The 18,187-nt window shown below is 35.9% G+C and overlaps 1 protein-coding gene across 3 annotated transcripts in view; it reads right to left on the bottom strand.

Annotated features, from left to right (window-relative positions):
- Positions 1-18,187, bottom strand: part of LOC133664771 (choline transporter-like protein 5-A) — a 49,290-nt gene that overhangs the window by 1,165 nt on the left and 29,938 nt on the right. Inside the window, exons 18-21 of one of the 3 annotated variants that reach the window (XM_062069670.1) lie at positions 6,973-7,049; positions 1,782-1,852; positions 1,635-1,723; positions 1,463-1,547 (exon numbers count right to left, since the gene is read on the bottom strand). In XM_062069670.1, coding sequence (XP_061925654.1) covers positions 1,463-1,547; positions 1,635-1,723; positions 1,782-1,852; positions 6,973-7,049 — 322 coding nt within the window. Of the gene's footprint in view, positions 1-1,462; positions 1,548-1,634; positions 1,724-1,781; positions 1,853-6,972; positions 7,202-18,187 lie in introns of those variants that run through there. The other 2 variants (XR_009828620.1, XM_062069671.1) reach the window with 2 other exon arrangements.

Below are 18,187 nucleotides of genomic sequence, written 5' to 3'. Positions count from 1 at the left end.
AATGTGATATGAAATACTTGGAGCCTAAATATGTCAAATATTCATAACACATGAGATATCATCAGGTGCAGTCAGACAACGACACGTGAGATATGATCAGGTGCAGTCAGATAACAACAGGTGAGATATCATCAGGTGCAGCCAGATAACAACACATGAGATATAATCAGGTGCAGTCAGACAACGACACATGAGATATCATCAGATGCAGTCAGATAACAACAGGTGAGATATCATCAGGTGCATTCAGATAACAACAGATGAGATATAATCAGGTGCAGTCAGATAACAGGTGAGATATTATCAGGTGCAGTGAGATAAAAACAGATGAGATATCATCAGGTGCAGTCAGATAACAACAGGTGAGATATTATCAGGTGCAGTGAGATAACAACAGATGAGATATCATCAAGTGCAGTCAGATAACAACAGATGAGATATCATCAGGTGCAGTGAGATAGCAACAGATGGGATATCATCAGGTGCAGTCAGATAACACATGAGACATCATCAGGTGCAGTCAGATAACAACGGATGAAATATCATCAGGTGCAGTGAGATAAAAACAAATGAGATATTATCATATGCAAACAGATAACGACAGATGAGATATCATCAGGTGCAGTCAGATAACAACAAGTGAGATATCTTTAGGTGTAGTCAGATAACAACAGATAATATATCATCAGGTGCAGTCAGATAACAACAGGTGAGATATTATCAGGTGCAGTGAGATAACCACAGATGAGATATCATCAGGTGCAGTCAGATAACAACAGATGAGATATGATCAGGTGCAGTCAGATAACAACAGATGAGATATCATCAGGTGCAGTGAGATAACAACAGGTGTGATATCATCAGGTGCAGTGAGATAACAACAGGTGAGATATCATCAGGTGCAGTCAGATAAAAAACGGATGAGATATGATCAGGTGCAGTCAGATAACAACAGGTGAGATATCTTCAGGTGCAGTCAGATAACAACAGATGAGATATCATCAGGTGCAGTGAGATAACAACAGGTGAGATATGATCAGGTGCAGTGAGATAACAACAGATGAGATATCGTCAGGTGCAGTTAGATAACAACAGGTGAGATATGATCAGGTGCAGTGAGATAACAACAGGTGAGATATAATCAGGTGCAGTTAGATAACAACAGGTGAGATATAATCAGGTGCAGTGAGATAACAACAGATGAGATATCATCAGGTGCAGCCAGATAACAACAGATGAGATATCATCAGGTGCAGTGAGATAACAACATATGACATATCCTCAGGTGCAGTGAGATAACAACAGGTGAGATATCATCAGGTGCAGTCAGATAACAACAGGTGAGATTATAATCAGGTGCAGTGAGTTAACAACAGATGAGATATCATCAGGTGCAGTGAGATAACAACAGATGAGATATCATCAGGTGCAGACAGGTAACGACAGATGAGATATCACTCACAGAAGCAGAGGAAGAAGGTGTCCACACAGGTGAGGTAGACGCTGAAGAAGCCGTGGGCGACCAGGTAAGAACCCACCACGACGGTCTGATGCGGAAGACAAACAGGAGGAGTTATCACTTCCTGTGTTGCGTCATCATCACTTCCTGTGTTGCGTCACGGGGGTTGACTGACCAGCGTGGGGAGCAGGAAGTGGTGGAGACGAGGAACGTGTTCCTGGAGGAGAGGAAGTCTGCCCGTGAAGAACAGGCCTGCCAGCACACCTGCAACACCCGACACGTCACCTGTGTGACATCACCTCACCTGTAACTATGGACTTACCAGTTCCTCCTGATACCAGGACTTTACCCAGAAACAACAGGAAGTCCGTGACACGGTCCACTACTGCAACCCTGGGAATAAGACCCATAAATAATGTTTATAATTAATTATTTATCAACGTTATACATCCTCGTTTTCACTTCTTGTAAGTAGCACTATCACTGGAGGAGGAAGAGCTAAGATGGCTAAAGACTGAGCAAGATCCAGCAAAATATACATGTATACATATAAATACATACATATATACATACATATATATACACAAATATACATATATATGAACAAATATACATGTATACATATAAATACATACATATATATATGAACAAATATACATATATATGAACAAATATAGATGTATACATATAAATACATACATACACATACACATAAATACATACATATACACAAATATGCATATACACAAATATACATATACATATATATGAACAAATATACATAAATACATATACACAAATATACATATATATGAACAAATATACATGTATACATATAAATACATACATACATATATACATATATACACAAATATACATGTATACATATAAATACATACATACATATATACATATATATATACACAAATATACATATACATATATATATATATATGAACAAATATACATGTATACATATAAATACATACATATATACACATACACAAATATACATATATATGAACAAATATACATGTATACATATAAATACATACATACATATATACATATATACACAAATATACATGTATACATATAAATACATACATACATATATACATATACTGTATATACACAAATACACATACAGTATACTATATATATGAACAAATATACATGTATACATATAAATACATACATACATATATACACAAATATACATATATATATATAGATACATAAACATATATATAAATACATAAACATATATATAAATACATAAATGTACATATAAATAAATACACATATATAAAATAATGTGATAGAAAGTCATAATTATGAGCTAAAAAGTAGAAATTGTGAGATAAAAATCACTTATAAGATGAGTAGAAATTCTGAGATAATAAAGTTGTAATAATGAGATATAATGTTGAAATAATAATATAATCTGCATAACTGCACTGCTCTCATAATTTCACCTTTTTATCTCATCATTTTATCTCACAATATCAATTTTTTATCTCATTGTTTTATCTCATCATTTCAACTTTTTATCTCGTGATTGTATCCCATCATTTCAACTTTTTATCTCATAATTTGATCTCATGATTTCAACTTTTTATCTAATTTTATCTCATAATTTCAATTTTTTATCACATCATTTTATCTCATCATTTCAACTTTTTATCTCATCATTTCAACTTTTTATATCATAATTTGATCTCATCATTTCAACTTTTTATCTCATAATTGTATCTCATCATTTGAACTTTTTATCTCATTTGATCTCATAATTTCAAATTTTTTATCTCATAATGTTATCTCATCATTTCAACTTTTTATCTCATAATTATATGTCATCATTTCAACTTAAGCTCCAGCACCCCCCGTGACTCCAAAGGGGACAAGCGGTAGAAAATGGATGAATAGATGGATTTCAACTTTTTATCTCATAATTTCAACTTTTTATCTCATAATTTTATCTAATAATTTACAAATTTTTTATCTCATAATTTTATCTCATTAGTTCAACTTTTTATCTCATAATTTTATCTCGTGATTTCAACGTTTTATCTCATTTCATCTCATGATTAAACTCGGACATGGGAGGAGTTCGGGGAAGCCATGGAAAACGACTTCCGGACGGCTTCGAAGCGATTCTGGACCACCATCCGCCGCCTCAGGAAGGGGAAGCAGTGCACTATCAACACCGTGTACAGTGAGGATGGTGTTCTGCTGACCTCGACTGCGGATGTTGTGGATCGGTGGAGGGAATACTTCGAAGACCTCCTCAATCCCACCAACACGTCTTCCTATGAGGAAGCAGTGCCTGGGGAATCTGTGGTGGGCTCTCCTATTTCTGGGGCTGAGGTTGCTGAGGTAGTTAAAAAGCTCCTCGGTGGCAAGGCCCCGGGGGTGGATGAGATCCGCCCGGAGTTCCTTAAGGCTCTGGATGCTGTGGGGCTGTCTTGGTTGACAAGACTCTGCAGCATGGCGTGGACATCGGGGGCGGTACCTCTGGATTGGCAGACCGGGGTGGTGGTTCCTCTCTTTAAAAAGGGGAACCGGAGGGTGTGTTCTAACTATCGGGGGATCACACTCCTCAGCCTTCCCGGTAAGGTCTATTCAGGTGTACTGGAGAGGAGGCTACGCCGGATAGTCGAACCTCGGATTCAGGAGGAACAGTGTGGTTTTCGTCCTGGTCGTGGAACTGTGGACCAGCTCTATACTCTCGGCAGGGTCCTTGAGGGTGCATGGGAGTTTGCCCAACCAGTCTACATGTGCTTTGTGGACTTGGAAAAGGCATTCGACCGTGTCCCTCGGGAAATCCTGTGGGGAGTGCTCAGACGGTATGGGGTATCGGACTGTCTGATTGTGGCGGTCCGCTCCCTGTATGATCAGTGTCAGAGCTTGGTCCGCATTGCCGGCAGTAAGTCGGACACGTTTCCAGTGAGGGTTGGACTCCGCCAAGGCTGCCCTTTGTCACCGATTCTGTTCATAACTTTTATGGACAGAATTTCTAGGCGCAGTCAAGGCGTTGAGGGGATCCGGTTTGGTGGCTGCGGGATTAGGTCTCTGCTTTTTGCAGATGATGTGGTCCTGATGGCTTCATCTGGCCAGGATCTTCAGCTCTCACTGGATCGGTTCGCAGCTGAGTGTGAAGCGACTGGGATGAGAATCAGCACCTCCAAGTCCGAGTCCATGGTTCTCGCCCGGAAAAGGGTGGAGTGCCATCTCCGGGTTGGGGAGGAGATCTTGCCCCAAGTGGAGGAGTTCAAGTACCTCGGAGTCTTGTTCACGAGTGAGGGAAGAGTGGTTCGTGAGATCGACAGGCGGATCGGTGCGGCGTCTTCAGTAATGCGGGCGCTGTATCGGTCCGTTGTGGTGAAGAAGGAGCTGAGCCGCAAGGCAAAGCTCTCAATTTACCGGTCGATCTACGTTCCCATCCTCACCTATGGTCATGAGCTTTGGGTTATGACCGAAAGGACAATATCACGGGTACAAGCGGCCCAAATGAGTTTCCTCCGCCGGGTGGCGGGTCTCTCCCTTAGAGATAGGGTGAGAAGCTCTGTCATCCGGGAGGAGCTCAAAGTAAAGCCACTGCTCCTCCACATCGAGAGGAGCCAGATGAGGTGGTTCGGGCATCTGGTCAGGATGCCACCCGAACGCCTCCCTAGGGAGGTGTTTAGGGCACGTCCGACCGGTAGGAGGCCACGGGGAAGACCCAGGACACGTTGGGAAGACTATGTCTCCCGGCTGGCCTGGGAACGCCTCGGGATCCCCCGGGAAGAGCTAGACGAAGTGGCTGGGGAGAGGGAAGTCTGGGCTTCCCTGCTTAGGCTGCTGCCCCCGCGACCCGACCTCGGATAAGCGGAAGAAGATGGATGGATGGATGGATTTCAACTTTTTATCTCATAATTTTATCTCATCATTTCAACTTTTTATCTCATTTTATCTCATCATTTCAACTTTTTATCTCATCATTTTACCTCATAATTTACAACTTTTTATCTCATCATTTGTATCTCATAATTACAACATTTTATCTCATATCTACTTTTATCTCATTATTTTGACATTTTATCTCATAATTTCCCATTTTTATCTCAAAATTACAACATTTTATCTCATCAAATCTACTTTTTATCTCATTATCTTTGACATTTTATCTCATAATTTCGAATTTTTATCTAATCATTTTATCTCATAATTTTAACTTTTTATCTCATATTTGTATCTCATAATTATGACATTTTATCTCATATCTAGTTTTTAATGTAATTATTTTTGACATTTTATTTCAAAATGTCGCATTTTTATCTCATAATCACGACATTTTATCTCATCATATCTACTTTTTATCTCATTATCTGTGACATTTTATCTCATAATTTCAACTTTTTATCTCATAATATCAACTTTTTATCTCATCATTTGTATCTCATAATTACAACATTTTATCTCATCACATCTACTTTTTATCTCATTATCTTTGACATTTTATCTCATAATTTGCCATTTTTATCTCATAATTTCCCGTTTTTATCTCATTATTACGACATTTTATCTCATCACATCTACTTTTTATCTCATTATCTTTGACATTTTATTTATAATTTCGAATTTTATCTCATCATTTTATCTTATAATTTCAACTTTTATCTCATAATTATGACATTTTATCTCATATCTAGTTTGTATCTAATTATTTTGACATTTTATTTTAAAATGTCACATTTTCATCTCATAATGACATTTTATCTCATCATATCTACTTTTTATCTCATTATCTTTGACATTTTATCTCAAAATGTCAACTTTTTATGTCACTTTATCTCATAATATAAACTTTTTAGCTCATCATTTGTATCTCATAATTACAACATTTTATCTCATCACATCTACTTTTTATCTCATTATCTTCGACATTTTATCTCATAATTTCACATTTTTATCTTATATTTTATCTCAAAATGTCAACTTTTTATCTCATAATTTTAATCTCATAATTATGACATTTTATCTCATAATATCTACTTTTATCTCAATATTTTGACATTTTATCTCATCATTTCCCATTTTCAATCTCATAATTTTGACATTTTATGTCATAATCTAAATTTTGTATCTTATAGATTCAAGTTTTGATCATGTCATTTGGACTTCTTTTTTTCTTTTAAATCTCATAACCAAAACTTTTAATCTCATTATTTTGACTTTCTTATTTCATAAATGGAAGCAAGGTTGGTTGCATGAACAAAGACAGGAAGTGATCAGTGGGCGGGACACGCTAACAGCCAATCAGGTGACAGTATCAACTACCAAAGAAGAGAAAGACCAAAGAGGAAAAGGGACCGTAGTCAGACCAAGGTGGTCTGTACATGATGCAAGGCAAGAGCGCTAATACCGCACCACCTTAGCTCACCCTTTAGAGCACAGCTGTAGCTTCCTGCCAGTAAACCTGCAGGAAATAGTTCTGAAGGTGAAGAAGAAGAAGAGAAGTCAACAAGTACCTGACCAGGTTCCTCATGAGGAGGAAGAAGGCTTCTCTGGCCGAGGTGCAGAAACTCTTGCCATAGATCGCCATCTGCTGGACCACACATGGTATGACACATGTCTGATATAATAACTACATAATTATTAACTCACCATCATGTATTAGATCGCCATCTGCTGGACCACACATGGTATGACACATGTCTGATATAATACATGACTTACCATCATGTATTAGATCGCCATCTGCTGGACCACACATGGTATGAGACATGTCTGATAAGATAACTACATCATTAATAACTCACCATCGTGTAATAATAATCAATAAGTCACCATCATGTAATAATGAATGCATCATTAATAACTCACCATGATGTAATAATAATACTTAATAATAGCTCACAATGATGTAATAGTACATCAATAATATCTCACCATGATGTAATACATAATAATAACTCAACATGATTTAATAATAATACATTAATAATAACTCACCATGATGTAATAATAATACATAATAATAACTCACCATGAAGTAATAATAATACATTAATAATAACTCACCATTATGCAATAATAATACATAATAATAACTCACCATGATGTAATAATAATACATAATTAATAACTCACCATGATGTAATAATAATACATAATAATAACTCACCATGATGTAATAATAATACATTAATAATAACTCACCATGATGTAATAATAATACATAATAATAACTCACCATGAAGTAATAATAATACATTAATAATAACTCACCATTATGCAATAATAATACATACTAATAACTCACCATGATGTAATAATAATACATAATTAATAACTCACCATGATGTAATGATAATACATAATAATAACTCACCATGATGTAATAATAATACACAATAATAACTCAGCATGATGTAATAATAATACATTAATAATAACTCACCATGATGTAATAATACATTAATCATAACTCACCATGATGTAATAATAATACATAATTATAACTAACCATGAAGTAATAATAATACATTAATAATAACTCAGCATGATGTAATAATAATACATAATAATAACTCACCATGATGTAATAATAATACATAATTAATAACTCACCATGATTTAATAATAATACATAATTAATAACTCATCATGATTTAATAATAATACATAATAAAAACTCACCATGATGTAATAACAATACATAATAATAACTCACCATGATGTAATAATAATACATTAATAATAACTCACCATGATGTAATAATACATTAATGATAACTCACCATGATGTAATAATAATACATAATAATAACTCACCATGAAGTAATAATAATACATTAATAATAACTCAGCATGATGTAATAATAATACATAATAATAACTCACCATGATGTAATAATAATACATAATTAATAACTCACCATGATTTAATAATAATACATAATTAATAACTCATCATGATTTAATAATAATACATAATAAAACTCACCATGATGTAATAACAATACATAATAATAACTCACCATGATGTAATAATAATACATTAATAATAACTCACCATGATGTAATAATACATTAATGATAACTCACCATGATGTAATAATAATACATAATAATAACTCACCATGAAGTAATAATAATACATTAATAATAACTCAGCATGATGTAATAATAATACATAATAATAACTCACCATGATGTAATAATAATACATAATTAATAACTCACCATGATTTAATAATAATACATAATTAATAACTCATCTTGATTTAATAATAATACATAATAAAAACTCACCATGATGTAATAATAATACATAATAATAACTCACCATGATGTAATAATAATACATAATTAATAACTCACCATGATTTAATAATAATACATAATTAATAACTCATCATGATTTAATAATAATACATAATAAAAACTCACCATGATGTAATAATAATACATAATAACTCACCATGAAGTAATAATAATACATTAATAATAACTCAGCAAGATGTAATAATAATACATAATAATAACTCACCATGATGTAATAATAATACATAATTAATAACTCACCATGATTTAATAATAATACATAATTAATAACTCATCATGATTGAATAATAATACATAATAAAAACTCACCATGATGTAATAATAATACACAATAATAACTCACCATGATGTAATAATAAATAATAACTCACCATGATGTAATAATACATTATTCACCAAAAATGATTCCCGGGCGCGGCTATGCTGCTGCCCACTGCTCCCCTCACCTCCAGGGGGTGATCAAGGGGATGGGTCAAATGCGGAGGAAACATTTCACCACACCTAGTGTGTGTGTGACAATCATTGCTACTTTAACTTTGACTTTAACTTTAATAACTCACCATGATGTAATAATAATACATAATAATAACTCACCATGATGTAATAATAATAACTCACCATGATGTAATAATAATACATAATAATAACTCACCATGAAGTAATAATAATACATAATAATAACTCACCATGATGTAATAATAATACATAATAATAACTCACCGTGATGTAATAATAATACATAATAATAACTCACCATGATGTAATAATAATACATAATAATAACTCACCATGATGTAATAATAATACATCAATAATAACTCACCATGATGTAATAATAATACATAATAACTCACCATGATGTAATAATAATACATTAATAATAACTCACCATGATGTAATAATAATACATAATAATAACTCACCATGAAGTAATAATAATACATTAATAATAACTCACCATTATGCAATAATAAAACATAATAATAACACACCATGATGTAATAATAATACCTAATTAATAACTCACCATGATGTAATAATAATACATAATAATAACTCACCATGATGTAATAATAATACACAATAATAACTCAGCATGATGTAATAATAATACATTAATAATAACTCACAATGATGTAATAATACATTAATGATAACTCACCATGATGTAATAATAATACATAATAATAACTCACCATGAAGTAATAATAATACATTAATAATAACTCAGCATGATGTAATAATAATACATAATAATAACTCACCATGATGTAATAATAATACATAATTAATAACTCACCATAATTTAATAATAATACATAATTAATAACTCATCATGATTTAATAATAATACATAATAAAAACTCACCATGATGTAATAATAATACATAATAATAACTCACCATGATGTAATAATAAATAATAACTCACCATGATGTAATAATACATTATTCACCAAAAATGATTCCCGGGCGCGGCTATGCTGCTGCCCACTGCTCCCCTCACCTCCAGGGGGTGATCAAGGGGATGGGTCAAATGCAGAGGACAAATTTCACCACACCTAGTGTGCGTGTGACAATCATTTCTACTTTAACTTTAACAACTCACCATGATGTAATAATAATACATAATAATAACTCACCATGATGTAATAATAATAACTCACCATGATGTAATAATAATACATAATAATAACTCACCATGATGTAATAATAATACATAATAATAACTCACCATGATGTAATAATAATACATCAATAATAACTCACCATGATGTAATAATAATACATAATAATAACTCACCATGATGTAATAATAATACATAATAATAACTCACCATGATGTAATAATAATACATAATAATAACTCACCATGATGTATTAATAATTCAGCATGATGTAATAATAATAACTCACCATGATGTAATAATAATACATCAATAATAACTCACCATGATGTAATAATAATACATAATAATAACTCACCATGATGTAATAATAATAACTCACCATGATGTAATAATAATACATTATAATAACTCACCATGATGTAATAATAATACATCAATAATAACTCACCATGATGTAATAATAATACATAATAATAACTCACCATGATGTAATAATAATAACTCACCATGATGTAATAATAATACATAATAATAACTCACCATGATGTAATAATAATACATAATAATAACTCACCATGATGTATTAATAATTCAGCATGATGTAATAATAATAACTCACCATGAAGTAATAATAATACATTAATAATAGCTCACCATTATGTAATAATACATTGATGATAACTCACCATGATGTAACAATAATACATAATAATAAGTCACCATGAAGTAATAATAATACATTAATAATAGCTCACCATTATGTAATAATAATACATAATAATAACTCACCATGATGTAATAATAATACATAATTAATAAATCACCATGATTTAATAATAATACATAATTAATAACTCACCATGATTTAATAATAATACATAATTAATAACTCATCATGATTGAATAATAATACATAATAATAACTCACCATGATGTAATAATAATACACAATAATAACTCACCATGATGTAATAATAAATAATAACTCACCATGATGTAATCATACATTATTCACCAAAAATGATTCCCGGGCGCGGCTATGCTGCTGCCCACTGCTCCCCTCACCTCCAGGGGGTGATCAAGGGGATGGGTCAAATGCGGAGGAAAAATTTCACCACACCTAGTGTGTGTGTGACAATCATTGCTACTTTAACTTTGACTTTAACTTTAATAACTCACCATGATGTAATAATAATACATAATAATAACTCACCATGATGTAATAATAATAACTCACCATGATGTAATAATAATACGTAATAATAACTCACCATGAAGTAATAATAATACATAATAATAACTCACCATGATGTAATAATAATACATAATAATAACTCACCGTGATGTAATAATAATACATAATAATAACTCACCATGATGTAATAATAATACATAATAATAACTCACCATGATGTAATAATAATACATCAATAATAACTCACCATGATGTAATAATAATACATAATAACTCACCATGATGTAATAATAATACATTAATAATAACTCACCATGATGTAATAATAATACATAATAATAACTCACCATGAAGTAATAATAATACATTAATAATAACTCACCATTATGCAATAATAATACATAATAATAACACACCATGATGTAATAATAATACCTAATTAATAACTCACCATGATGTAATAATAATACATAATAATAACTCACCATGATGTAATAATAATACACAATAATAACTCAGCATGATGCAATAATAATACATTAATAATAACTCACAATGATGTAATAATACATTAATGATAACTCACCATGATGTAATAATAATACATAATAATAACTCACCATGAAGTAATAATAATACATTAATAATAACTCAGCATGATGTAATAATAATACATAATAATAACTCACCATGATGTAATAATAATACATAATTAATAACTCACCATGATTTAATTATAATACATAATTAATAACTCATCATGATTTAATAATAATACATAACAAAAACTCACCATGATGTAATAATAATACATAATAATAACTCACCATGATGTAATAATAAATAATAACTCACCATGATGTAATAATACATTATTCACCAAAAATGATTCCCGGGCGCGGCTATGCTGCTCCCCACTGCTCCCCTCACCTCCAGGGGGTGATCAAGGGGATGGGTCAAATGCAGAGGACAAATTTCACCACACCTAGTGTGCGTGTGACAATCATTGCTACTTTAACTTTAACAACTCACCATGATGTAATAATAATACATAATAATAACTCACCATGATGTAATAATAATAACTCACCATGATGTAATAATAATACATAATAATAACTCACCATGATGTAATAATAATACATCAATAATAACTCACCATGATGTAATAATAATACATCAATAATAACTCACCATGATGTAATAATAATACATAATAATAACTCACCATGATGTAATAATAATACATAATAATAACTCACCATGATGTATTAATAATTCAGCATGGTGTAATATTAATAACTCACCATGATGTAATAATAATACATCAATAATAACTCACCATGATGTAATAATAATACATAATAATAACTCACCATGATGTAATAATAATAACTCACCATGATGTAATAATAATACATTATAATAACTCACCATGATGTAATAATAATACATCAATAATAACTCACCATGATGTAATAATAATACATAATAATAACTCACCATGATGTAATAATAATAACTCACCATGATGTAATAATAATACATAATAATAACTCACCATGATGTAATAATAATACATAATAACTCACCATGATGTATTAATAATTCAGCATGATGTAATAATAATAACTCACCATGAAGTAATAATAATACATTAATAATAGCTCACCATTATGTAATAATACATTAATGATAACTCACCATGATGTAACAATAATACATAATAATAAGTCACCATGAAGTAATAATAATACATTAATAATAGCTCACCATTATGTAATAATAATACATAATAATAACTCACCATGATAACTACACTCGAAGACATCTATGGAAATACAAGAACCGAGACTCAGATTTCCCTCGCCCGGACGCGGGTCACCGGGGCCCCCCTCTGGAGCCAGGCCCGGAGTTGGGGCACGACGGCGAGCGCCTGGTGGCCGGGCCTGTCCCCATGGGGCCCGGCCGGGCACAGCCCGAAGAGGCAACGTGGGTCCCCCCTCCAATGGGCTCACCACCCATAGCAGGGGCCATAGAGGTCGGGTGCAATGTGAGCTGGGCGGCAGCCGAAGGCAGGGCACTTGGCGGTCCGATCCTCGGCTACAGAAGCTAGCTCTTGGGACGTGGAACGTCACCTCGCTGGGGGGGAAGGAGCCTGAGCTAGTGCGCGAGGTGGAGAAGTTCCGGCTAGACATAGTCGGACTCACTTCGACGCACAGCAAGGGCTCTGGAACCAGTTCTCTCGAGAGGGGATGGACTCTCTTCCACTCTGGCGTTGCCGGCAGTGAGAGGCGACGGGCTGGGGTGGCAATTCTTGTTGCCCCCCGGCTCAGAACCTGCATGTTGGAGTTCAACCCGGTGGACGAGAGGGTAGCTTCCCTCCGCCTTCGGGTGGGGGGACGGGTCCTGACTGTTGTTTGCGCTTACGCGCCAAGCAGCAGCTCAGAGTACCCACCCTTTTTGGATTCACTCGAGGGAGTACTTGAGGGTGCTCCCCCGGGTGATTCCCTCGTTCTACTGGGGGACTTCAACGCTCATATTGGCAACGACAGTGAAACCTGGAGAGGCGTGATTGGTAAGAATGGCCGCCCGGATCTGAACCCGAGTGGTGTGTTGTTATTGGACTTTTGTGCCCGTCACGGATTGTCCATAACGAACACCATGTTCAAGCATAAGGGTGTCCATATGTGCACTTGGCACCAGGACACCCTGGGCCGCAGTTCCATGATCGACTTTGTAGTTGTGTCATCGGATTTGCGGCCTCATGTTTTGGACACTCGGGTGAAGAGAGGGGCGGAGCTTTCTACCGATCACCACCTGGTGGTGAGTTGGCTGCGATGGTGGGGGAGGATGCCGGACAGACCTGGCAGGCCCAAACGCATTGTGAGGGTTTGCTGGGAACGTCTGGCAGAGTCTCCTGTCAGAGAGAGTTTCAATTCCCACCTCCGGAAGAACTTTGAACATGTCGCGAGGGAGGTGCTGGACATTGAGTCCGAGTGGACCATGTTCCGCACCTCTATTGTCGAGGCGGCTGATTGGAGCTGTGGCCGCAAAGTAGTTGGTGCCTGTCGTGGCGGTAATCCTAGAACCCGTTGGTGGACACCGGCGGTGAGGGATGCCGTCAAGCTGAAGAAGGAGTCCTATCGGGTTCTTTTGGCTCATGGGACTCCTGAGGCAGCGGACAGGTACCGACAGGCCAAGCGGTGTGCGGCTTCAGCGGTCGCGGAGGCAAAAACTCGGACATGGGAGGAGTTCGGGGAAGCCATGGAAAACGACTTCCGGACGGCTTCGAAGCGATTCTGGACCACCATCCGCCGCCTCAGGAAGGGGAAGCAGTGCACTATCAACACCGTGTATAGTGAGGATGGTGTTCTGCTGACCTCGACTGCAGATGTTGTGGATCGGTGGAGGGAATACTTCGAAGACCTCCTCAATCCCACCAACACGTCTTCCTATGAGGAAGCAGTGCCTGGGGAATCTGTGGTGGGCTCTCCTATTTCTGGGGCTGAGGTTGCTGAGGTAGTTAAAAAGCTCCTCGGTGGCAAGGCCCCGGGGGTGGATGAGATCCGCCCGGAGTTCCTTAAGGCTCTGGATGCTGTGGGGCTGTCTTGGTTGACAAGACTCTGCAGCATCGCGTGGACATCGGGGGCGGTACCTCTGGATTGGCAGACCGGGGTGGTGGTTCCTCTCTATAAAAAGGGGAACCGGAGGGTGTGTTCTAACTATCGGGGGATCACACTCCTCAGCCTTCCCGGTAAGGTCTATTCAGGTGTACTGGAGAGGAGGCTACGCCGGATAGTCGAACCTCGGATTCAGGAGGAACAGTGTGGTTTTCGTCCTGGTCGTGGAACTGTGGACCAGCTCTATACTCTCGGCAGGGTCCTTGAGGGTGCATGGGAGTTTGCCCAACCAGTCTACATGTGCTTTGTGGACTTGGAAAAGGCATTCGACCGTGTCCCTCGGGAAGTCCTGTGGGGAGTGCTCAGAAAGTATGGGGTATCGGACTGTCTGATTGTGGCGGTCCGCTCCCTGTATTATCAGTGTCAGAGCTTGGTCCGCATTGCCGGCAGTAAGTCGGACACGTTTCCAGTGAGGGTTGGACTCCGCCAAGGCTGCCCTTTGTCACCGATTCTGTTCATAACTTTTATGGACAGAATTTCTAGGCACAGTCAAGGCGTTGAGGGGATCCGGTTTGGTGGCTGCGGGATTAGGTCTCTGCTTTTTGCAGATGATGTGGTCCTGATGGCTTCATCTGGCCAGGATCTTCAGCTCTCACTGGATCGGTTCGCAGCTGAGTGTGAAGCGACTGGGATGAGAATCAGCACCTCCAAGTCCGAGTCCATGGTTCTCGCCCGGAAAAGGGTGGAGTGCCATCTCCGGGTTGGGGAGGAGATCTTGCCCCAAGTGGAGGAGTTCAAGTACCTCGGAGTCTTGTTCACGAGTGAGGGAAGAGTGGTTCGTGAGATCGACAGGCGGATCGGTGCGGCGTCTTCAGTAATGCGGGCGCTGTATCGGTCCGTTGTGGTGAAGAAGGAGCTGAGCCGCAAGGCAAAGCTCTCAATTTACCGGTCGATCTACGTTCCCATCCTCACCTATGGTCATGAACTTTGGGTTATGACCGAAAGGACAAGATCACGGGTACAAGCGGCCGAAATGAGTTTCCTCCGCCGGGTGGCGGGTCTCTCCCTTAGAGATAGGGTGAGAAGCTCTGTCATCCGGGAGGAGCTCAAAGTAAAGCCACTGCTCCTCCACATCGAGAGGAGCCAGATGAGGTGGTTCGGGCATCTGGTCAGGATGCCACCCGAACGCCTCCCTAGGGAGGTGTTTAGGGCACGTCCGACCGGTAGGAGGCCACGGGGAAGACCCAGGACACGTTGGGAAGACTATGTCACCCGGCTGGCCTGGGAACGCCTCAGGATCCCCCGGGAAGAGCTAGACGAAGTGGCTGGGGAGAGGGAAGTCTGGGCTTCCCTGCTTAGGCTGCTGCCCCCGCGACCCGACCTCGGATAAGCGGAAGAAGATGGATGGATGGATGGATGGATGGATGGATGGATGGATGAACTCACCATGATGTAATAATAATACATAATTAATAACTCACCATGATTTAATAATAATACATAATTAATAACTCACTATGATTTAATAATAATACATAATTAATAACTCATCATGATTGAATAATAATACATAATAATAACTCACCATGATGTAATAATAATACACAATAATAACTCACCATGATGTAATAATAAATAATAACTCACCATGATGTAATAATACATTATTCACCAAAAATGATTCCCGGGCGCGGCTATGCTGCTGCCCACAGCTCCCCTCACCTCCAGGGGGTGATCAAGGGGATGGGTCAAATACAGAGGACAAATTTCACCACACCTAGTGTGTGTGTGACAATCATTTCTACTTTAACTTTAACTTTAATAACTCACCATGATGTAATAATAATACATAATAATAACTCACCATGATGTAATAATAATAACTCACCATGATGTAATAATAATACATAATAATAACTCACCATGAAGTAATAATAATACATAATAATAACTCACCATGATGTAATAATAATACATAATAATAACTCACCATGATGTAATAATAATATATAAATAATAACTCAGCATGATGTAATAATAATAACTCAGCATGATGTAATAATAATAACTCAGCATGATGTATTAATAACTCAGCATGATGTAATAATAATAACTCACCATGATATAATAATAATAAGTCAGCATGATGTAATAATAATACTAACCATGATGTAATAATAATAAGTCAGCATGATGTAATAATAATAACTCACCATGATGTATTAATAACTCACCATGATGTATTAATAACTCAGCATGATGTAATAATAATAAGTCAGCATGACGTAATAATAATAACTCACCATGATGTATTAATAACTCACCATGATGTATCAATAAGTCAGCATGATGTAACAATAATAAGTCAGCATGATGTAATAATAATAAGTCAGCATGATGTAGCAATAATAAGTCAGCATGATGTAATAATAATAAGTCAGCATGATGTAATAATAATAACTCACCATGATGTATTAATAACTCACCATGATGTATTAATAAGTCAGCATGATGTAATAATAATAAGTCAGCATGATGTAATAATAATAACTCACCATGATGTATTAATAACTCACCATGACGTATTAATAACTCACCATGATGTAATAATAATAAGTCAGCATGATGTAATAATAATAACTCACCATGGTGTATTAATAACTCACCATGATGTATTAATAACTCAGCATGATGTAATAATAATTAGTCAGCATGATGTAATAATAATAAGTCAGCATGATGTAATAATAATAACTCACCATGATGTATTAATAACTCACCATGATGTATTAATAAGTCAGCATGATGTAACAATAATACGTCAGCATGATGTAATAATAATAAGTCAGCATGATGTAATAATATCATGTCAGCATGATGTAATAATAATAACTCACCATGATGTAATAATAATAAGTCAGCATGATGTAATAATAATAACTCACCAT

Source organism: Entelurus aequoreus, linkage group LG14, assembly GCF_033978785.1.
Source record: "Entelurus aequoreus isolate RoL-2023_Sb linkage group LG14, RoL_Eaeq_v1.1, whole genome shotgun sequence".
In the NCBI taxonomy this organism is placed as follows: domain Eukaryota; kingdom Metazoa; phylum Chordata; class Actinopteri; order Syngnathiformes; family Syngnathidae; genus Entelurus; species Entelurus aequoreus.
The sequence above is the reverse complement of the archived record's forward strand: the minus strand, read 5'-3'. Positions and strand labels throughout refer to the sequence as shown.